At 37.6% G+C, this 24,946-nt stretch overlaps 1 protein-coding gene across 15 annotated transcripts in view; it reads right to left on the bottom strand.

Annotated features, from left to right (window-relative positions):
• Positions 1-24,946, bottom strand: part of clasp2 (cytoplasmic linker associated protein 2) — a 173,301-nt gene that overhangs the window by 23,407 nt on the left and 124,948 nt on the right. For 4 of the 15 annotated variants that reach the window (XM_042332209.1, XM_042332210.1, XM_042332213.1 and 1 more), the window contains 8 exons: positions 19,279-19,388; positions 16,268-16,512; positions 16,099-16,162; positions 12,829-12,831; positions 9,800-9,963; positions 7,890-7,968; positions 4,983-5,126; positions 722-865 (listed from right to left, as the gene is read on the bottom strand). In XM_042332209.1, coding sequence (XP_042188143.1) covers positions 722-865; positions 4,983-5,126; positions 7,890-7,968; positions 9,800-9,963; positions 12,829-12,831; positions 16,099-16,162; positions 16,268-16,512; positions 19,279-19,388 — 953 coding nt within the window. Of the gene's footprint in view, positions 1-721; positions 866-4,982; positions 5,127-7,889; positions 7,969-9,799; positions 9,964-12,828; positions 12,832-16,098; positions 16,163-16,267; positions 16,513-18,174; positions 18,199-19,278; positions 19,389-22,040; positions 22,104-24,946 lie in introns of all 15 variants that reach the window. The other 11 variants (XM_042332211.1, XM_042332212.1, XM_042332215.1 and 8 more) reach the window with 6 other exon arrangements.

Here is a 24,946-nt window from a genome sequence, read left to right as displayed (position 1 = left end):
GACCAGGATCTTGAACTGTATTCTCTGTGTGATGGGAAGCCAAGAGTCGGTCAAGGATGGGGGTAATGGGTTCACGGAGCCTAGTGCAGGAGAGGATGCGGGTTACAGCGTTCTGGATGATCTGCAGCCTATGGAGGCTGATCCTGTTGGACAGAATTCCTTCAGCTCAGAGTGCTTTACTTTTGGTTTCCCAGGTAAGGAATATTGTTAGAAATTGCTGCATATTAGACCTTCACAATTCATTTTTGCAATGCCCTACCAATTTGCAATGCATGATTTAGTTTGCTGCCGTCAAACATAAATCACACTAAGTTTAAATAGCCACTCCAAGCCAAGTTTTTTTTTACAGTTTATGATAATTTCAAACCCTGCCAATGATTTAGTATGTGGAGTCCTGTAGCTCACTGGTTAGAGCACTCGCTTTGCAAGTGAGAGATCTGAGTTCAATTCCAGGCAGGGCGAAACCTTGGGCAAGTTTCCTTACTCCACACGCCTAATAATAATAATAATAATCCCTCCAAAAAACTAAAAACAATAATAAATTGGTCATTTTCAATCTACAACTGTTTGTGGGACATTGCTGTGCACAATTGGCTGCCGCGTTCGCCCACAAATATACAGTCTTTACAGTGTGTTCTGTGAAGCGCTTTGGGACGTCCTCCCGACGTGAAAAGCGCTATATCAAATGCAAGGATTATTATTATAAATGTAGGGCATTTACCTGGCTAGTGCTGCCTGAATTACGGAGATGGTTTTGAAGTAGTTTGGTGGCTCCATCCTGGAATGTTTTGGGCAAAGCTCCAAGTAACATGCTGAATTCTGGGGTGTTGAGTTGAAACAGAGATATCAACACTATTTGAGCTGCCTGAAAGAAAAGTGGTCAAAACAATATTAAGATTTCTAGTTTTCTTTCTAGAAGCATTCGATAGTATTTGCACTCAAAATGTCTTTTGGTCTAAGGCAGTTCGCGGGCCGGCCAGTTACATCCCGTCCCCCCTCCCTCCATTTCATCTGGCCCACCCGCTCCCTCCATAACCTGTAATTGTTATGTTTCTGGAAGGGAATCACAAAAATATTACTTTTGAAGCCGCAGACGTTTCTCAAATAGGGCATATGGCCCTCAGCAGACAAAAGGTTGGATCACCCTGTTTAATAGAATACTATGGTATAATTTGCATTACTTTTTAATGGGGTTCTTTAATAATGAATGCCAACCGATCGACCCTGGGGAACTTCACTCAGAAAATAGTTGTTATCGAAACCGAGTTCCCATAGGTCAGCAGGTCATACAAGAGTTCCTATTCTCATGATTTTGATTCATTATTAAATAATCCGTTTAAGAAATATTACAAATTAGACTCATTAATATTCTTTAATTGGTGATGTTACCATAATTCATCTATCTTCTAATTAAAATAACATTACTGGCCTCCATTACCCCTATTCAATATAATTGGCTGGAACTAGGGCAAACCTAGAATAGTCTGATATTACGCACAAGCACTACTTTGCTGTCACTGGAAGAAACTTCAATGAAACCAGATGGCAGTGGAGTTCAAAGTCAAGAATGAACCTTCAAAACACTTAGCTGATTAACTTAATGCGGGTCTCAACTAACATCAGACCACAAAATAAAGAAAGGGATTACAATAGTGAAGTGGCTACATATATGCTGCCAGGAAGATTAATATGATATCTGGAAATGCTGGTTGCAAAAAAATCTATGCCAACCAGAATTACTGAAATACTAAAACACAGCTCTAGAGGGAAACAAAATCACTCTCCTGGTGGCTAACCAGAAAAGGTTGAGCTACATTAGGCTGTCAGGTTCTGCAGAGTCAAAAGCTCGAAAATAACAGCAATGACTAGTGAATTTTGGCTTATCTATATCAACAACTATACAACAGTTCTTCATTTCTTTACTGTAGCTTTGAATCCTGCACAGTATATCTATCTATCCATCAATAAATTAATCAGTTCTTCACGCTGCCACACTGTGTCATTTTGCTTCTGTGTTTTGATAAGACTAAAGACCATTGCCAGAAGGGGGCATTTAAAACTCAATTTGTTCAACAGCAATGGCATATCTGTGATTCTGAGATCCATAGGCCTGGTATTCACTCTGCTAATCATATCAGGGGCAGAATGGAGGCCTAGATAATACAGCAAGATTCCTGATAATGATTAGCAAGAAATAAATATCTAAAATTTGATAGAATTTAGAAAGGGAATCTTTTCAGAGTTAAGCTTCTGTGCATATCTGTACAGAGAACTTTTTTTGTACTGAGATATTAGATGAAGGCTTATGGGTGGTGCTGAAGCTTATTTGTACAGATCAACATCCTGTGACAATGATTTTTGCAGTTTACCAATAGATTGAGATTTCTGTCTTCCGATGTAATATGATTTTTCAAAATAAATTCCCAAAGCTTATTAAAAGTCTGGTTTCTAGTTATGAAAGGGCAATGTCCATGATAGCATTCCTTTCACAACTTTGTGCATTGACTGACTGGTAAACTGAGTGCAGCAGATGTAAATATTCCTGCTAAAGCTGCTCCATAAAATCAATCTGCATTGACTTTACTTTTAAGCTCAAGGTAACATTTTGGAGTACCTCCCAATGTATTCAAACCTACTTCTTTCATTCAGAGAAATCAATAGAAGATAGTCCAATGTCTTAATATAAACAAGATCAGCATACAAAGAGGAAGAAAAGCACCAAGAGCAGAGTATCTGGAAGTTAGGAGTAATTTAGAGGTAAATGTGCTTCCCATTCTTATTTCCTATTGCAGTACCTTACATTTATCTGTAATGAATTTCATTTGCCCTATCAAGATCTTTGTAAAACCTTTGCTGCCTGTTCTGATTCCACAGATCCACCCGCACAGTGTGTGCTACCTGCAAATCTAGCTACTTTATACTGGGTTTGGGAATCCAGGCCATTGACTTTTACAAGTACAGGAGGAAAATGCATCAAGATTGGCATTGCCTGATATTCAGACCAAGTTCTGCATCTCAGCTTCTATTATTCAGGTATAAGCTCAGCTAGCTACAGATACTCCCAACGTTTCCATGATTGGGCAAGGAGCATGACATTGCTTTCTGTATGAGTGGGTGTCTGTTGTGAGTAGTCAGCTTTCAAACTCCCTGTAGGAGTTCACTTCTCACATGATCAGTGAAAAGAGAAACTGTTTTTTTTCACCAAAGTTAATAAGAATAATTGCTGCCTAACAATTCAAGGTTGTAACTTCTTTTGTCTAGTTCACTTTTTTGAAGGATAGGTTTATGTCATCCACAAAGGTAATATGTATCAGAATAGTAATTATGAGACTTTAATATCATGCTTGCAACTTACAGAAAATGTAATCATTTGTAATTACTTGAATCTACAAAACAAAGATAATAGAAAGCCTTTAAAAACTCAATGTTCACATCTTTAATCAGAGGAATTGCCGTGTCTTCTGTAAAGGCAAATGTTACTCCAATATTTTCCACTTCTGTAACTATGCACCATATTGGAAGTATATCAACAAACAAAGTTTATCTGAAAGGTTTCCAATGGACCAGAGCATGGTGAATAATCACTTTAGTAATACACAAACCAAGGAATGTGCTGAAATATTTTGCTGTAATTATTGCCCAATTCCAGCCACAGAGAATACACACACCAGAGTTTCTGATTGCAAGTTATAGCCGTGAATAATAATTCAAAACTCTGAAGTCCGCAGTGTGCTGCTGCTGGGGATGATTCAATTAAAACCACACAAGTTAACAATTAAGCTTTCTGGCACTTTTGTAGCTAGGGGCACTCTACAGTTAATTTTACATCATGTGAACTATACCCCTACAACAATAAGCATTGTTCAACTGGGAACTAAAAATAAATAAATTCAAACCGATGCCATTTTAATTGTTACAGTTTGCAGTTATTTTTTCTCGCTTTAATCCATTTCAGTGTTTCATTTTTTTTTNAGAAATGAATGAAACAATCACAGTACTGTTGCCTATTTTTAGTAAAATTGATGAAAAAGAAGAATTAAGCTTTTCTCCGTAAGTAAAGAAAGCTGCTTTAAAAAATCTGCTATGAAATAAAGAGAAACGTCACAGAAATTTGTGGTGACTGTTTTATCGACTCTGCTGGTCACGTCTGAGAAGCCTGCGCCAAATCAAAACTAGTCTATACAACAAATAAAACTTATGTAAGTCTTATCTTTATGAATCATATAACCGCCTAAGTCGTACATGCACCTGAGTCCCATTCACCTTCAACCAAATCCACTTTTAGATTCCTTTGTACTAGTTGTATTTTCTAAAAACAAGCCATTAATCTCCTAACTCGTAAGGCCGCTCCCCTGTCCTCCCTCATCCCTGCACTCCGTGACTGCAGTGAATCGCGGGAAATGACGTCCTGATCCATTAACGCACGCGCACTTAAAAAGCCGGATGCATTGAATTGTGGGAAACATAGTCTTGACCCGTCACTGCACTGCAGAAGAGGCGACGGGCCAAAATGACATTTCCCGCGATTCCATGCAACCAGTAAGTGTGCGCATGCCTCACTTCATCACTGCGGCCAGTAAGTCTGCATATGGCAACGAGTCGAAAAGCACTGGATCTTGGGAAACGTAGTTTTGACCGTCACTGTGTAGTCTTGACCTGTCACTTATTGGGTGAATTGAGTTACGCATGCGTGGGGTAGATTATTGATTAGATCGAATTTTAGACGACATATACATAAGGACTGAAGCTCTAAACACAGTAGTAATAAAAGAATATTTGTGTTCAGCTGAAAAAAGATCAAAATATGAAACTTCCATCTAAGATTTAAAAAAAACATCAAGAGAACATTTTACTGCTGCACTACTTACTTACCCTTACTGTATAATAATAATCCTTTGATATAGCGCCTTATGTCTTCGAGATGTTTCAAAGCAATACAATATGACATTTAATATAAATACGCAGTCATTAATAACACATACCTTTCTAACATCTGAACTTTTTGGTTCTGTTGTCCAAGTGATGATGCGCGATACTGCCAAACGTGTTTCACTGGAATTTACAAAGTCTCCAGGATCCATCTGTAGAGTCAGCGTCTCAATGTACTTCAAAATGGCAACTTTTACCTGTAAATAAAGAGTATTTGTAAATGCCTCCTTCAAGACCCGTCTCAAGACCCTCCTCTTCGACTGTGCCTTCGGTCACCATACTAACCCTATCCTCCCCGCCCTCCACTCCTCCTGATCCAAACCACCAGCTTGGGTACAGATCCCTGACTGTCCAGCGCCTTGGGCCGTCCTCCTGACGTGAAAGGCCCCACATAAATGTAATTTGTTGTTGTAGTATTCAAACTTCCCAATGAACAAAATCGGTTATTAGCACTTTTCACTTATCAATAAATTAGATTGCAGGTGAGGTTAATATGTATCAAGGTTATATGTAACCAAAATTGTTCAAATACCACCATCACAACGTATGTATAGGCACTGGACTGGGATATTGATAATCCTTGCATTTACTATAGTGCCTTATCACGTCGTCGAGACGTCTGAAACACTTCACAAGGCATATTGTAAAATGAATTGACTTGTGTATTGTGTGGCCGAAATGCGCACAGCAATGTACCACAAACAGTCATGGAATGAGTTACCACATTTTTTTAGTATTGAGTTACCACTTTTTTTAATATACCCCTGGAAAGCAATTTGCCAATTGATTAACAACTGGGTTCCTATTCGCTGCTAGGTAAACAGAAGCGTGTGGAGTAAGGAAACTTGCTTAAGGTTTTCCTCTGCCTAGGAATCAAACCCAGGTCCTCTTGCTTGTGAGGTGAGTACACTAACCACTACACTACAGGATATCTTGGCATTTCATACCATGATGTTAATCCTCCCTTCAGGAGGTACGTATGTTTTACATGCCACGTGGAGTGCTGTAGCCTATTAGTTAGAGCACCTGGGTTGCGAGAGGACCTGGGTTCAATTCCTGGGCAGGGCAAAACGTTGGGCAAGTTTCCTCACTCTACACGCCTCTGTTTAACCAGCAGTAAGTAGGAACCCGTTTATGAATAGATTGGCGGATCACTTTTCCAGTGGTAATAATCCCTAAAAAAAATGTAAAAATTTGGTCACTCAATCCACCACTGTTTGTGGGACATTGCTGTGTGCAATTGGCTGCTGCGTTTCGCCCACAAAATATATAGTCAATTCACTTTAAAGTATATTCTGTAAAGTGCTTTGAGACATCTAGAAGATGTGGGACGTCCTCCTGACGTGAAAGGCGCTTTATAAATGGAATCTTGTTGTTGTTGTTGTTGTAATACGGTACTATATCAAATGCAAGGATTATTATTAAGTCTTACACTTTTCAACAATGATCTCACATTTTGTTACATCAAGTCTTCATAAACTGTAATTATCTATTATTCAAGCTTAACATTTTCAGTGTAACTCAGATTCTTTTATTTAATCAGCAGGTAAATACTCCAAATTGCAGTGATCGAAAAAAAAACACAGGCCTAAATTATGGCTGTAGTGCACTTTCTCTGAAGCTCTAAACACAATAATACTAATAATTGTTGCATTTGATATACTGTATATAGCGCCTACATCAAACGTCTCAAAGAGCTTTATAGTAATTAGTTAGATGTAGTAACTGTGTATTTGTGGAATGGAATGGAAGCAAATTTGCCCTGAAGCCAATATACAAATAGCACTGTCCCACAAACATTCGGGAGGTGATCTGCCAATTCATTTTTGGAGGATTGTTGGCCAGGACATTGGAAACTCCCTTTTCTTTTTGAATATTTTATTAAATAATTTATTGATGTTGTTGTTGCTTTAACATCCACCTGAACGGGAAGATGGGACTTGTTTAATGTCTCATCCAAAGGAAGATACCTTCCCCCCAACATTGCACTGGAACGTCAGTCTAGACTGTTTGCTCAAAATGGCTTTGTTGGGCTGGAATCAACTTATCTTCTGACCCAGAGACAAGAGTACTTCCAACCGAGGCAAACAAACAGGGGTAATGAGGAATGTTTAGTTATTTTCTTGAAATACTTCACTGTTGAATTAACTACTTTGCCATGTGTTTACTTATGGGGGTAATGACTAGGGGTTGACAGCAAATATTCTTATTGGCCAGATTTTTCTATGTTCTAACGCTATCATGATAGTGATTCTAATATGTGAAATTTCTAAAAGTATTTGTAAATAGCGTTCTGAGTCTCAGACTCCACTAAGATCAAGGGCAACCTCCTTTGGCTGCTATTCATGTTACAGGAGTCTAAACTGAGATTTAGCATCTCAGTGGAGTAAAAGACTCCAGGTATCTGAAGGATTCATAATTTCCAAATCCTTTAGCATTATATGCAATGTCAATTTTCAAAATCTGAGAATTCAAATGGTCAAAAACAGCTGTCCTGAAGTTAACTTTGATAAGAAATAGGTGTAAGCCCTCGACAGCCCAGCGCCTTGAGACATCTGTCCCTGACATGAAAGGTACTATAAAATGCAATTTGTTGTTGTTTGCTTTTGTTCTTATTGATTTTCTGCAATAATGTAACATAATTTAAAAGCAAGTGGTTCTGATGTATCTAACCAATGATCAGTTACAAACAGATGAAAGGTGAATTCATTTTTATGTTTCTGACAAAGTCACCATCAGAAAGGTATCTGCTATTTTTAAGTCAGAAGCAGGAGAAAAAAATTATTTAGTGGTATGATGGATGAATGAACACACATAATGAGATTCAGAACTTGAGGAAGAGGAAAAACTAGGAAAATAACAAGATATTTGAGTCAATCATCAAAATACCCTTAAAAATAAGACTTATGTTGGCTGGATTTACAGTAGAACAAATATATTTCTGTGTACGTCCAACTCACTTTCAGGTTTGGTGTCTGTGTCTGATCAACTGTGAATCTCATCAGAATACTGAACTGTAGATCATTTGGGAAAGAATCCCTGAAAAAGAATGTTCAAAAAGAATTAGCTCATTGTAATTTATCCTCCAACATTTTGTTTTCTCACTCCTTTTCTACTTTGCAACAGAAGTTTTCTAAACAAAGTCAATCAAATCAAAACAAATAATGGGCAACCAAAATGATTGAGGGGATGGATAGACTGGACTATGAGGAGCGATTAGGTAAACTGGGCCTGTTCACGCTGGAGAAAAGAAGGTTGAGGGGCGATATGATTAAGGTCTTTAAGATTCTAAAGGGACTAAATAATGTAGACCATGATAAGCTGTTTTATCTTGTCCAGAATGGTAGAACCAGAGGACATGGGCTGCAATTGAAGGGGGTAAATTCAGAATGAATCTATGGAAACACTACTTCAGTGAGCGAGTAATAAACGTTTGGAACAGGCTCCCAAGGGAAATAGTGGAAGTGGAAAGTGTTGATTAATTCAAGAACAAATTAAATAGATTTCTGTTCAGAAATAATATCTTGGGATACAATATATAGTTTGGGACACGACATGTCATGCGATTGCCAGGATGGTGGAAAGTGAACTGGATGAACCTTGGTCTTCTTTTGTCCTCCCGACATGAAAGGCGCTATACAAATGTAATTTTGTTGTTCTTTTGCCTAGCAAATTCTTATGTTCGTATTTTCTAGAATCGAAACGTGTTGTACCTTTCACAGTGATTTGCATTCTGTATTCTAAATAAAATGTTAATATTGAGCAAAGTGACTTTTTGTTCCACTTTCAATACAGGATTTTGTCACTTCTCCGGAGGTGGTAATAAAATATACATAACATTTGACTATTTTTATGTTATTCAGATGTTAGACCTGTCAATCATTAAGTGGCATAGTCATCCTATGTTGCAATTCAAAATCTTAGCAAAACAAACCCGCAACTCCCCTCCATTCCCCAAAAAAACATAGGAAAGAGAATGAGAGGAATTGTTGATAAATTCTATGTTCGCAGTAAAGTGGGGGAGCTGCTTCTGCAGAGCTGATGGAAAATCTAAGCCCATTCACAATGGTGCATTAATAACATGTTCTGTGGGTCTTCTGATAGTTGTTCTGCAACTATTGTTGGCAAAGGGGTACAATAGGTAATTAGAGTTAGGTCTGAAGATCAGCCATGATCTTATCGAATGGCGGGGCAGGCTCGAGGGGCCGAATGGCCTACTCCTGCTCCTAATTCTTATGTTCTAACACGCGGTGATTTGAAATGGAATTCCTTATCACAGAGACAAAGTACATCATGCTGATCCCCATTGAAGTTTCCTTACAAAGAAATTCCACTAAAAATCGCTACATATTATTTTCCAAGATTGCCACATACCCCAGGCCTGGTTCTTGTCAATGGTGGAATAAATAACAAAAAGAATCTAGGTGAACTGCTTGTGCAAACGCATCAAGCACTGTGATGGTAAGAAACCACCGAGAGATTGTTCCCACTTATGATTCCTCCCGAACAGTGTATACAAATGGACAGGATAGATTTGGCTATAATGCTCCCCACTTCCTACTGTCAAACAACATGGCAACACTCTCTGTCTAGGCTCCTACATGAAGAATGATTAAATGGGTAAAGTACCAAAGGACAAGCAGTACCCGTTGAACAATACCCCAACATGAGTAAGAGCCTTAGGGAGAGAAGGGGTGAAAGACAGAGAGAGTGGGGTGAAAGAAATAAGACTTCACCATCTCACTCTGCAACCTAAAGATATAATTTAACAAGAACAACCATTTTTCATTTTCAGATCTTAACATAAATCGGAGCATTAACGTCTTTGTCACTTATATTGTATAAATTCTGTCTGTCATATCATACTAACCTTGTAACATCAAGTGATCTTTGAACCTTTGCCTGTACAGAGCCAAGCAAGTCAGCACCCATTTTCTTCAACAGTTGAGTCAATAAAACAAACAACCAATCTTGAAGGTCTTCTTTGTGGACATGAATGAAGTCGACCAGCGTTTCCAAAAACATACTGAAAACCTAAAAATATGGACATGCCAAGAATCAACACTTTGCCATCAAGTTCCATGTATGAGTAATAAGTTCAAAGATTTCAGTAAATGCCATTTTTTGCAGCCAAGCAGGAAAGGCTGTTTTGCAAAGTTGCGATTGTGCTCCGTAAGATACACAGAATGATTTTTAACATTCTTGTACATAAAAGCAGATATCATTCCCCCCCTTTCATTTTTACTAAAACAGTCCATTTTTTCATGCAACTGCATCAGCTAGAATGATTTACCATGATGCTTGGCGCTAGTAACATTATTTTGACAGTAAAAGGGACTCACTTCCCAATTGCACAATCCAAACATAACAAAAATTGTTTTTAAACACTTTGGGTTAAAAGGTCAAGGTTCGACTGCAAATCATATACAAACTCTGTATTTCTATGTGACAGAATACTACTTCATTATATTTAATGTATTGTATATTTTACCCAGAATAAAAAAAACAAAAGTTCCATTATATGAAGTGTTCAGTTGTAAACTTTGTAGCTAACTACATTGGCACTTCATTCCACTTCTATCCTAACCTACACTCATTAAAGATGGAAAGGAACCTCAGTTGTGCTAATATGAACAATCAGTGTATCTTAATCAACAGCAAAGTATTAATCTCACATTCATGACTGTGTGCTCCTCCTTACATTTTGTACATTTAAATGGCTGACGACTCCTAAATAACTAAAAGACAACTTTGACTGGGTCTTTGTCACAAGATTTTAAGAGCAGTAACAGTATCGTTTTATTACTAATGATTGGAATTATAGGGTGTGTTTGAAGTAATTTTAAAATAAGGGAGAGCATTAGTTTTCAACCTACAGCACAATCTTACATTTATAGAGTTCCATTCACTATGGATAATGTCTCAAAGCACTTCACAAAGACAGGGTTGGGCGCCGAACAAAGGAGACAAGGGAGGAAGCAAGGGAGAAGTGGGAGGGAAAGGGAGAGGGATGAACAAAACAAGACAACTGCCATAATGTATAGAGAAAAACAAAATTACCATGAGAAAACGAAATGTCAAAGAAAAAATAAATACACCACCTCGCAGGAAAATGGAAAATAGACAAACAACAACAGCAGCAACATTGCAATGGTTTATTTCATAATGTGCAAGAGTACTTTCAGTACTTAATGCATACCAGTTATCTTTCAGGATTTTTCTGAATTCAAGGCTTTAGAGAAGGATCGAAGATCTCCAGGAAATTCCAAATCTCCACTCAATAAAGGGCAATCCTGTAATAATATCCCACCCCCTCCCCTGGGAGTACGGTTTGCTTGGAGCGTGGGTTTACTGTGGACCCGCACTAACCAAACACATAGTACACATGGCCTGATTAGCTGGTTAACTTTGCTGTATAATGACTGACTTGCAGATCACCACATCATCACTTTTTGCACGTTACAAGTAATGTGCATTAAACATCACTTCTCACTTGTGAAGGAAGTAACGTCAGTGATAATTCTTGTATAGCAAGCTAAAAGTATATCAGCGGCAACCTGACAACCCAGAAATCAGCTATATTCTCATGCTGGGTTATAACGCAGGCCTGGGTTATTAGACCTAGACAATAGCGTTATAATGGGATTGTCTATAGTTCTATTTTTCAAATTTTTTAATAGGAAATACCCAGGATCTAAGAATCACTCCATTCAAAAGGCAAAGCTTATATTAAACAGATAGGGAGATTAAGATTTGTGAACACGTATGGAAAAGAATACCAGTATAGGTGGTGGAAGAAGAATCTATAAAGGGTTTCAGCAATGAATTAGACAGGGTTCTGGAAATTAAAGGGTTACAGGATTATTAGATGATGAGATAGATGGGTCTAAGGAATATTTGGGGAAGTTGGATGGGTAAGCTAAATGGATCAACGTATTACTGCTGCCTGAATCTGTTACCATATTATATGCACTTAACTTTTAAGCCACATCATTTTTATTTTTGCTCAAAACATTACAACCATTTTTAGCACCTTTTTTGACTCAAAAGGAATCAAGCAAATGGCCAAACTAAGAATGTTGGCATCTGCCAGGCTTTTTATTTTTTAAACTCTATATACATCTAGCCGAACACAAAAGTTAAAGAATGTCCAACTAAACTAAGAAATTTCTGAGCTTATTAATTTATACAGATCAGCAAATGCCAAATATGTATCCTGCATTGGATCAGACAATCGCCAATTTCCCCCAAAATAAATAAACTGCTCTATATGAGGTTCCAGTTGCAAACAAATTGCAAATACAATATTGAAATTAGATAGTGTGAGCCAATTTGAAACACCTAATGATTTGCCTTAATTAATCATACAATATTGCAGCACAGAAGCAGGCAATTTGGCCCATTCAATCTGCATTGGTGATTTTCTCCACATGAGCCGCCTAATCTTATCCCACTCTCCTGCGAGCTATCCTTAACCTTTAATGGCCTCCCCATACTCTTTCATATACTTTAAAAAGATAAGAGCTACATATGTTTGAAAGTGTGCATTCACAACACAGCCAAGCATCAGCTGAGTAGCAGACATTAATGCTTGACATACATCCAGTTGTCTATTTCTCAAGCACAAATTAAAATCGAGCCAAATCTGAAGGGCCTATTGTTGCGCCAAACATCATAATACAGGCAGTGTAGGTAAAGCATTTGATAAGCAATGTCAATTGATTAGTAGATCACAGAGCACACTACTTGTTTTAAAAATATTTCCTTCTCATTTATGCAGCATTTGTTGAATAAACCACACAAGCTTCTCGGATGACAAAAATTGTGATCTTGAATGTGAAGGAGGTTAATTTCTGTCATGCAAAGGTTAGGTGTCCAACAAATACTAAACAAACTTACTCTCTATTGAGAGTTCCAACACAGGGGTTTGCATGCAAAAAAAAGATAAAGACTAATTAGTTGCCATCAATAATAACACCAATGGGGAAGAAAACGTACTTAACATTTATCTTACCATTTTAAGCTTTGCGAGTTTGATGTAGGACCTGTTCAATACATATCATACTGCCCTTGCACTAGTTACAATCCAGTTACAATATACTTGTGTTGTCCCTAAAACCTTCCTGTGTTGATGTTAAATCCTATATCTTGTATAAGCTTAGTGGTTAGAGCAGCGACCTTGCAAGTGAAAGGACCCTAGGAGCTTATGTAAGAGTCTCCTGTTTTCTCTCTCTTTTCGTATTTCACCGCATCTTAGTTCCATACCTCAAAATAGTTCTGACACGGCTGACATACTGGCATTTCTTTTTAAGAATGAAAAAAACTTGTGGAGTGGTGGTGCTGTGCATTGGAGCCAAAGCATGCTATGTTGTAATCAACATGACAAATTCACAATCTCAGCTGTGTCACTGTGGGAAAGAATCAAGTGCAGTGAGCTGTATTTTCACAGGAAGGTCAGCCACTCTTGCACCTTCTAGCAGCTGTTTTCAGCAGGGCACTGGAGGTCACTTGGGAGTGGATCACCCGCGTGATCTTGACCAGGGGTGTTGTGTGATGTGGGAAAAGGTAAAGAAGGTGACCAAAAATACCTGTTAATTTAAGAATGTAGCACAGTTATTGAAATAGCAGCGTACCTTTAACTTCCAATGATTAAGTTGTAAATTCAAGTGCCAGCATTACTTTCCACTTCAAACCACTTACAGATAAGGGGTGTGAGGCAGAGTGTAAAGATTTCCATTACACCTTGATCAGGACCACACAATAGAAAATCAACTGGAAATGAAGTGTGTACTCCATTCTTAAGGGCTAATTCATTCAATCAGCAATGCCTGGTACTACCCACCACAGAGCACCCAGCACTAATATATGCCATGGAGCAGATAACTATCTAAGGAATTCTAACAGGGGTGAACCCAGCTAACATAGGTTCTAAATTAGTATTTTGATGTGCAATTAATCCATATTCAGAAAGAAACAGCAAAACAAAATGGCTGAATTTGTTCACTTTGATAAATAATACCAATGTTAATAAATTAAAAAAAACATATAGTGCTAATAATATTTTGCTGAAATTTGTTTTATGAATGACAATAATTATATCTTTGGAGGGTTACAAACAGTAAATAAATGCACAACATGTGTTCAGATTATGAGCTGCTTTCTATTTTGAATCTCATGCTAGTTTTAATTGTGGATAAGCAACAAATAAACAAATCCTTGCATTTTTATCAAAACCTATCTTTCACTTATCCAGTTACAATATACCTGTGTTGTCCTTAAAACCTTCTTGTGTTGATGTTAAATCCTATATCCTGTATAAGCTTAGTGGTTAGAGCAGTGGCCTCGCAAGTGAAAGGACCCGGGTCCGATTCCTCGCAGGGCGAAATGTTGGGCAAGTTTCCTAACTCCACACGCCTCTGTTTACCTAGCAGTAAGTAGGAACCGGTTGTTAATCGATTGGTGGATCGTTTTTCTGGGGATGATAATCGCTTCAAAATTTAAAAAAAATGTGCACAATTGGCTGCTGCGTTTCGCCCACAAGATACACAGTCAATTCACTTTACAGTAATATTCTGTGAAGCACTTTGAGACGTCTCAAAGACACTATATCACTATATCAAATGCAAGGATGATTATTATTATTTTTTCTTTCCTTTCTCCCTATGCCCACTGGACTGCCAGATTGATGTTACCACTGTCTAACCTCACTTGAGAAGACATCCAAGTTCAAATTTCCATTCTGTTGACCTTTGACTGGGATTACCCCATGAAGGACAGTGACACCATTTTCAACCATATTATCTACGAGAAGAGATTCCATTCCATTACATTCACACATTCCTACAAATTAATTCAACGTAATTGCTGGCATGTCTTCCAAGAAACAGCACCAAAATGGACACAAATGGATTTCGTAATCTCCTACCATGCTGTTGAGCTGTGGATGCCCAACATGATGGGCCAGACAGGGAAGTAGACTGATTTTTTAAAAAAAGACAATTGAAGGAAAGTATTCTATGCATCATCAAATGTTGATGATGCATAGAATACTTTCTATGCATCATCAAATACTACGTTTTTAATTTTTCAGGTAATAAGTTCAAAAAAGTATTTATCATTACTTTTATAATCTAAATTTCTGACGCATATAAACTAAAAAAATAATGGTCAGTTTAAAATTTTCTTAAAATTCATCATCAGGCATTGCGTTTACTTAAGATGTATTGCAGAAAAATCTTAACATTTTAATTTTTTATCAGAACATGCAGTGTTCAAATATGGTTCATATTGTTTCAAACTCGTTAGCCAAATAGGTTTCACTATAGCAGTGTCACCTTCTCATTTGATGACTCCATATGGAAGATTTCTGATATGAGAAGAAACCACCATATCACAAGATGGGGAATTGCTATCATATTGACAAAATTTTGAGACTCATGAACATTTTATTTAATGCATCTTTTCCTTTATAGTCTACTGATTAAGAAAATAAAAGTAAATCGCAATTTATTCAAACTAAATTAGGAATATTAGTTAGTTTGGATAAACTCATGATAGAGTATAATGCATACCTCAAAGTGATACAAAGCAGCGGTCAACTAGATCAGACAAGTACCTGTCTATGTCTATGAATTTTTATTGTATTTAGTTTTAGTAAAATAGTGAGATAGGATAGTAGGATTTTATTTCAGATAGATATTAAAGTATATTTAATATACATACTTCAGCCCTTAAGTTACAATAAAATAATGAAACTAAGTGAAAAGTCTGTTGTTAAAAATAACATTAACCCAAAAATAGTTTACTTTTAAAATGTGATATACCTGGCAAACTTTATAAGAACATTTTCATATACTTTAGAGGACAGAAAATTGTAAACCATCAATAATTCAAATGCTCCATTTAATTGATACCAAATAATATCCTTACTGAAAAGCTAGTGTGATGCTTTCACTTATTGGGATTATCAAATGATCGTATAGTTGATATATCATTGGATTCCAAAAAACAGCAAAATACATTATTCGTAATAAGAAATAGAATTGGGGGAGAGTAACATGTACATTTCAATATTTACATGAAAACACTCTGAAATGCAAGTTTGATTTAATTGATACAGCTTTACAGCTAAACATTGAAAGAGTTGTAAAGAAACATACTGTACCATACCTTGCTATGAGGATCGGCAAACATCCTTGTGAAGATTTCACACAATCGTTTTAATTCAACTCGACTGTTGAGATGGGAAAAAATAAGAAGATCAGCTACTAATGTTATCTGCCTCACTATAATAAAATGAGTTTACCAAAAAAAACTTTCCTGTAAATAATCTCACTACCTTAATGTCCTTTGGTTTTTCAGTAAATTCTGTAAACCTAAAAGACCCTCTTTTCTTTCTGAAAAATTGGTGCTCGCACAGCGGTTCAGGACCTCAGCCACGTCCTCAGTCTGTCGCATGTAAGTTGGAATACTGCCGTTCCTGGAGCTGTAGGAACGCTCTGAGCAGACGCTGGATGCATCACTGTTAGCATCGTCATCTGAACACATTCCAAACGATTCGTACCTTCTCCTTGCTGGCTTTTTCTGTAGAGAAACAGAGCTTATTACGCACCTTTCATTTTCATTATCAACTTTGAAAACAATAACCCACCCACCAGCAACATTTTTTAAAAACACGTTGAAAATATTTTCAGTTATTTCACTCTTGCTGTTGCAAAGAAAGCAAAGTCAAAATAAATAATTGTTCTCTCTTTCCCACTTCCTACCTGGTTAAACAAGGGGTAACATAACATTTCCTAATAAACCATGAAAACAGATGGGACAAACTTTGATCTAATTGTGTGAAAAAATCTCCATTTATGAACAAACATTAATCTTCTCATATTCTATATAACTACAATTATCCCAGAAGACCAGTCAGTTTCATTAATCAGATCTTATTAGTGTAATTACAATATATAAGGGACAGTCGTATAAGGCAACTGTTTTTGAGTCTGTAGGATATAAAATGAATACAAATGTAATTGAACCAAAATTTGTTTTCTTGGAATAATGCCATCGTGTAAAAGGTATTCTTTAACTATATATCATACATTTGATCAAGCTGGAGATGATAATTATAGAATTTTAAATGTATTACTAATTGTTGCATTAGTAATTGAAAATGTTACGTTAATCCAACAGAATTCTGCAAGATTCCATGTTATTATTACGCATGCATATAAATAATTACACCTCTAAAAAGATCTGCCTAATAACACTTCATGAGTAGAATGATTTGCGGAAATTTCTTCCACTTACATTTAATACTGTACAACTGTTGGTTGTGCATAAAAGTTGAATAAAGGGACTGTGATCAGCATCAATAATAATATTTGATCTAGCTACTGCCTTTCACATTGGAAGGACATCTCAAGTGATTCACAGGATTCACTAATATAGTGTAGTGACTGTATTTTATAGGCAAAACATTTATAATTAGTGTTTAAATTTCAATTCACTTCTGTTCTAAATATCATATCACAAATTCAAGGTCCTGCAGCTTTCTTTTGTCTTCCCACATTAAAGTTATTTTCTCTCCCTTTTAGTCGCCCACCATATCCTCCATCATTCTCCAGCCAAAAGGCTGAATGGAGATGAATATTCAATTGACAGAGGCCTCAGAATATTCATAGACCACGGCCTCAATTCTCCATAAACCACCTTGACATTTGCTAGAAATTCAGGAAATCAACGTTCAGTGATTTTGATGTATCCATCTATTATAATCAAGTGATAAAATAAAGAAAGGCATGCCTTAAGCAATGCAGTGATGCTGCACATTGGCGAAATAACTACTTTAATGCACAAAACTAGCAAAGCTGGGATTAAAATTTTCAGAAGCATAGATAAAATAAGAGGGAAATCATCCCAGGCTTCTTGTTATGCACCTCTTGGTGGCAGTTCACAGCATCATTAAGGGACATCTAAGAAGATCACCGATATGGCTCTCTCGTTTGCATGTGCTGCATGACCTGAAGTTACTAAGGGATTGGGGAGAAAAATACATGCTGGCTCCCACAAACCCAAAATAAATAGGAGGGCTGCTTTCAAAGCAGTAAGTTAAATTACATAACAATATTGATCAAATTACTATGTTAAACTGGTTTATGCTGATTGTAAAAATTGCAGCCAGATGCGTTCAGCACCACAGCACCACACACAACTTTCTAATGAAAACATTCTTGGAAGGAAGAGTATCTCTACCTTACTCCGTATGTCTCCTAGGAGCTGATGGCAATTTTTGGAGAGAAAAATTGAGAAGAATCAGACTCGATTTGTTAATACTATGTATTATTTTAAAATCATGGTTACAGAGCATGCTGATGTAAGCCAGACCAACAGCAGAGAAGCAGCAAAAATACACAAACAAAATGCACTAAGATAAGATAGGATCTGAAAGGTCATATATATGACCACATATAGCACCACTCAAAAAGGCTGGTGTACGATTATACCAAACCTTATGTCAACCACAGAAGAATAAACTTCAAAATAACATCTTTGGGTTAATAATGCTCAACTGCAAAGTCTATCCCAATATACACTATAGTTTGTATGTTCTTTAGCCCTTATGAAATTTGTCTTCTCCCTAACAATTGATAATACACAAATACATTGGTCCAGCTAAATAGTTCAAATAACATGCTTTGTTAAATTCAATGTCTTAGGAGACAAGGATTCTTATTTCTGAAGCAAATTATCCAATTTATGTAGCAAGCCCCGTTAACACGCACACGAAAAAACACCCTTTATTTCAGCCAGACTTCTTTAAAATTGTTGGTCCCAAAGCCGGATCCTAGAGTGAGGAATTTTAGTGCTGATTCCTGCGATAACAACCTACTTCTGTTTTGTTAAGCCAGAATTCCAGAAATAGGCACAATGCTATTCTCTATCGGTGAACAGCAAAATCACAGGCAAAGATGGCATTGCGCCCAACCACAGACACAATTGGAGGGGGAGATGATAGATATTGCAGACATCAACCAGGTGGAATTTTCTGTGATGTGATAATTGTCACATATTGCAATTCACATCATGAGATTCTATTATAACCACCTTTTGTAAACTAGTGATTTTGCAAAACAGTAAAACTGTGTCTGGTTAGCGACTGGTTGCAGCTCTTGAAACTGCTGACTTTGTAGGAGTTTAGAGGCACAATCTGTAGGAATTCTTTTGCTGTATTTTTCTGATGCAAAGACTGAGCTACTCTTGGGCATGTGGAGGATAATAAATGAAGAGCAACCATTTTCCATCATGACATTCATCACAATATCTAAATGTATTTGCTATAAACTCAACAAAACATACCAATGCATCTGCCACAGCTTCCTCTACGTCAGATCCTGTGTTGAGAACTCGCATGGCGCTCACCGATGCAGACAGTCGGCTAGACTGATTAAACCCAAAGCGATCGGATCCTAATAATTAATCGTTGAGAAATAAATGCAACTTAAACACCAATAATCCAAGTGTTAAAGTCTGAAATAAAAACAGTGAAAACTAACTAATGTGTACCCATTAGGTCAGAAGAATGATCCAACAGAGGAAAAAAAAGTGCACATGCATAATGGATTCTGATAAATATGGATACTACAGGTAAACATACAAAATGGAAAATGAATATTGCTCCTTACCAATTTACAAATAACAGTGTTACTTTAAATGTCATACGCTGCAGAAAATGGTATAAATGCAACCGTAATCAGCGGATCTTTACATTGTACTAATCTAGAAAGTGGCTTGCTTCTTTGTTTCTATTCCTAACTACATCATCAGCAATACTTTATAAAATCTATATTTTTGCTTTCCATTTCTTCTGTCAATTTCCGGGTTTGCCAGGGCTATTATCCTCTTTGTACCACTCTGTTGATAAATGAAGGAGGTCATTGGTATGAGATGTAACAAAGTTTCACTTTTTTGTTGATTCCACTTAACAGTTATCAGCTTCTTTCAGATCACCTTCTTGCATTGCACATGACCTTCATTCTTCTCACTAGAGGTTGAGATGAAAAAGGCATTTGGGCCCATTTGATCTCATCCTTAAAAGTACACCCGAATGTATTTGTGTTCCATAACGGTATCAAGCAAGTTTCTTAATTCCAGATTTCTTGTCTCTACCACCCTTTCTTGTAACTTATTCCAGCTGTTAATTACCCTAAGCACACAGAAATACTTTTTGGTGTCTGTCCTGAAATTACCCTTCCCAACCCTGAACTTGTTTCATCTTGTCCTGTTGTCTTGGCATCTCTGAATTTACTTTCTCAATCTCCTTTAGCATCTTAGATTCCTCTATATGATCTCAGACATATTATGTCTGTTTTGAAGGTTGACGATCAATGGCTTGTCTAGGTTTTCCTCACAGGTCATTCCTCAAAACTGGATCATTCTTGTTGCTCTCTTGTTCACTGCCTTCAGGGCCTGAGCAGGTTTCTTGTTTTGCGATGACAAGAACTGTACTCAGTATTCAAGGTGTGGGTTGATTAGAACATTGTATAGCTTGAGCATGACTTCAGAGGATCTGAATTCAATTGATTTAGCAATAAATCAACTGTTTGCCTGGTTAACTGTCATTTAAAACTGATTTGATCTGGTGAATGTGTTCCGCCTATTATTACTGTCTACATGCAGTAACTTAAACAAGGGCTCCTTGCCCATGAAAAGAGATGAGTCAGAAAAAACAGTATAGTTATATAAGATGCTAAAATGAGATTAAGAAGGTAAATAAATCATCATTTCAATATGCCAAGGCAGGAAGACAAGAGGACAGATTCAGGTTTAAGAAGAACAATTTCAGTTCATACACTCATAAGTATTTCTTTGTACCGTGGCTAAGCGAGGTGACAAATGCATGAACGAGAGCTTCAGCTGTGTTGGGTGTGAGGTATGGACTGAGGCGGGCAATGTGACGCAGTGGAGGAAAGCTGTCCTGGTCATGGATTGGATGTGGATAAGGAAGGACAGCTGAGGATCAAACCTGATGCCTAGGTTGCCCACAGTTTGGTGAGTCTAAGGGCTTGTATTGGAGGTTAAGGAGGTCGGAGCCGCAGCTGAGAAGAGAAGAACGTTGGACTCCTTTAATAAACAACCTGATGCTGCAATGCCAAGATAATTTAGAGTGGCCATTCTGGAAGGATGGAATTAAATAGGCTGAAGAACCTTCTTCATCCATATCACTTCTGGAGTTTTGTGATCTGTATTAAACTCCATTTGCCAGTGATTGATCATGTGAAGATCTTATTGAATTTTCTTTTAAGATCTTTGATTCCACAATTTCTCTGAATTGGTGTAATTTGCAAATTTAGGCACCTGGCACAGAGTCTGCAAATCAAGTTCATCGCAAAAAAAGGTCCCAGTAGAGAACACTTACTAAATAACTCTCTTCCGCCATCTCCCATTTTGCCCCAGTTCTCCTTATGATGACTCTGCTTGCTTTCATTTACCCAGTTTCTAATTCCTATGCATGTTTTACTCCCAGCACAAGGCTGAAATTACAGAGCTTTGATCCCCTTCACTCTCTTTGATGGATTTTTGAAAATCTGGTTTCTTTCAATTTTAAGATGCAGCTTGTTCATGTCTTTCTCAAGTACAACTAACAGCTTATACCTCTTAATACTTCTTCTATGGATTTATACTTGGCTTCATTATTTTCTCTAATTGTACATGAACGCAACAATTTTTTCGACCGAAAAATAAAATGTGACCCAACAGCTTGTGCCTTTTTGACTGTTCTCAATCCAAATCTATTTAAGCTGTTTCCATATCTGAATAATCCTACTAGCACCCTCCCTCATACTCATTTCAGTATAGCTTCCTTCCTCCCACCATCCCCCAAGTTTTCCATGCAGGAAATCTAATTCATTAATATAAGCGATTTATTAATAGACATTCCTACAGCAATAAGTACATTTAAACAACACTGTAAAGTATGTTTTAATGAATTGAGGGCCAAAGTGAAAGATGACAAAAAATGTTTCTTGTGGAAACCAATTTTTGAACATGCCAACAAAAAAAACAGATGAAGTGGTCAAATTGCCGATACAACGTTGGCATGCCATTATACCATCCTTCACCTGAAGCCCCGTAAGTATCTGTAGTGTAGAGGGCACCGGTTGATCTGGATTGATGTCTGGAAGCTGTAATTATAGGATGATACAAACCTAGTCTATTACCATGAAATTATGGACAAACATTACTTTGAATGTTAAGCCTGGGGAGCTGGGGGTTGGAGGGGGGGATCCAAGAGCAGGAGAGGGACCTATCAATTTGGTATAATCAGTTAAGACAAAATACAGTTTATAAAATTGCAGAATGTTTGCATTAACACTACTTTTGTCATCTGAACGTACAACATAGCCAGCAAGCCATTAGGGAGAAATTTCACCTGGATCCAGAATCACTCTATTTATGTAGCATTTCAAATCATTCAGAATGAGACGAACAGTTGATTTTAGTTGTTTAATTCTGATATTATTTTCCTGTAGTTCTTAAAAGGCTTGAAAGGTAAGGCTGTATTTAAGAATTTGCCAAATACTGAACACTATGATGTCAACAGAGGAAACCCAGACACAGGTGGAATTTCTCCTCATACATCTCTCTCCTGAAGTTTTTTGATTGCAAAAATGAAACTTCTCTCAGAGGTGGATATTATAAGATTAAAACTAATACTTATCTGTTTAAAACCACAATATTTTGTTGCACAATTTTTAAGATTTCAAAATCTTTTGCAGCGAATACAAGCTACTATTAATGTTACCAATGATATGATACTGGTATTCAATCCGCAATTTGCAACAAAAATGCAGCATTCAGTCAACAATTATAATTTTATCTTCAAACTAATTTGATCTAGCTCCGTTTCCAACATTAAAAACACAATCCACTGAGAGACATAGATGGCCAATTTCTGCCCTGAACCTCATCTTAAGGATATTTACAGCTCTGCACAATTTAACCCCTTCTCTTCTCCTCCCCACTAAGAGAAATGAAATTGTTTATGAATAAAATTAATGGCATAACCAAAACACTGCAACTCCGTGACATACCATCTTAGCTGAATAATAATTTATGAACATCTTGGCTAATGGCTCCCTTTTGCATTATGCAGGCAATGTGTGAAAATAAACTTCACTCCTTACTATACACACACCACTGTCTGTGAAACAGTAAATTGCTGGTACTCTTGATAAATATTGATCACAGGCAGTTGATGTGATGTCAGCATCCTCCTTCTCCTCAGTACAGAAACAAAGCTTTGCCAAAGTTCTTGCTCTCATGGAAGATGAACAGGCATTTTAATGGCTCTGATCTAGGTAGGCTGAGCCACCATAGACACTCAACACATATCTGGGGCAATGGCTCAGTACTGTTCATACTGCTTTCACTTGTCCCCTAAACTGTAACATCACTAGACTGGTCAAAATATGAATGTCAGCCTCACCACATCAGCACAAACATCCAGACGTGATATATTGGCAATGGCCTTGCGATTAGCAATCTCATCGACTAAATGGAAATCCAGAAATAAAATTAAAAGCAAAAGCTTGTGTTTCAATGAACAATATGTCCAAAAGTTTGGAAGATCATGTCTGCTAACTGGCCCCAACACCAAGCAATTTCATCAAATACTATGTTTCTACAACAGCATTGTTTACTCCACTGAAGGGCTCAAATACTAAAGTGAAATCTTCACAGTTCTACACATTGGTTTCTGTAAATTCAATATAACATTCAACCATCGATAAACAGCTCCTCTTTCTGGCTCATTGAAATTGCGTATGCATTGTGCTGAAAAAGTTCAACTGTCACAAGAGTGGTTTGAACGAATAAGGTGATTCGGACTATTTGAATGCTCATTTTTTTCAGAAAAACAATCTTACCATCTTTAAGCTTCATCAGTTTTTCTTAAAATAAGCGCTGTTGTCTCACCTCAACTATCCATGAATCTATGGTAATCTATGGTAATTCCAGCTGTTCATTACCTTCTGTGTAAATAAATACAGTACAACAACAACAAAATCACATTTGACAGAGTTACGGACCTGAGCTGGGGGGGGGGGGCAGGGGGGGAAGCAGGGAGATCGAAGAGGAGGGTCTTGAGGTGGGTCTTGAAGGTGCGAGGGAGGGGATGAGGTGGAGGGACTGCGGGATGGAGTTCCACAGGGTGGGGGAAGAGTGGTGGAAGCCCGCCCGCCAATACTGGGGCGAGCAAGGTGGGGGATGTGAAGCAGGCCGGAGCCCGCTGAGCGGAGGGAGCGAACAGGATGGTAGGGGGTTAGGAAGTCGGAGAGATAGGGGGGAGCAAGATCGTGGAGGGCTTTGAAGGTGAGGACCAGGATCTTGAAAGGGTTGCGGAGCCTGGTGCGGGAGAGGACACGGGCTGCAGAGTTCTGGATGATCTGCAGCCTATAGAGGGAGGAGTTGTGGAGGCCGACAAGCAATGAGTTTGCATAGTGGAGCCTCGATGTAATGAAGGCATGTACGAGGGTTTCAGCAGCCTGCGGTGTGAGACAGTGTCGGAGCCGAACGATGTTGCGGAGGTGGGGGAAGGCAGAGCGGGTCATGGGGCAGATATGGGGTAGAAAGGATAATTGAGGGTCAAACAAGACCCCAAGGTTCCGGACTGGCTTAGCAAGGTGGAGTGTGCAACCATGGATGGTGATGCACTGAGTACTTCCTGTGAATGTCCTAATTTTGCAGTTCACAACTCTGAATCTGTGTCCCTTTGTTTTATTGCCGTTGCACATATGAAAGCATTGAACTGCTGTGGGTTTACTTTCTATCTTGTGTAAAATAAAAAATTACACTTTTAAATTTTACGTTGTGCAAAAAACAAATTCACATTGATATGCAAGTTGAACACCCCAAAATGAAGTTCAACATGAAGACCTCCCCTATTATATGTTGAGTTTAATCAAAATCAATGTTCAAGACTTTATAAGAGTGGGAGGGAAGCAAGCAAAACAATTGACCCAATTTG

This window comes from Callorhinchus milii, unplaced genomic scaffold (genome assembly GCF_018977255.1).
Source record: "Callorhinchus milii isolate IMCB2004 unplaced genomic scaffold, IMCB_Cmil_1.0 Scaffold2, whole genome shotgun sequence".
NCBI classification, from domain to species: Eukaryota; Metazoa; Chordata; class Chondrichthyes; order Chimaeriformes; family Callorhinchidae; genus Callorhinchus; species Callorhinchus milii.
The sequence above is the reverse complement of the archived record's forward strand: the minus strand, read 5'-3'. Positions and strand labels throughout refer to the sequence as shown.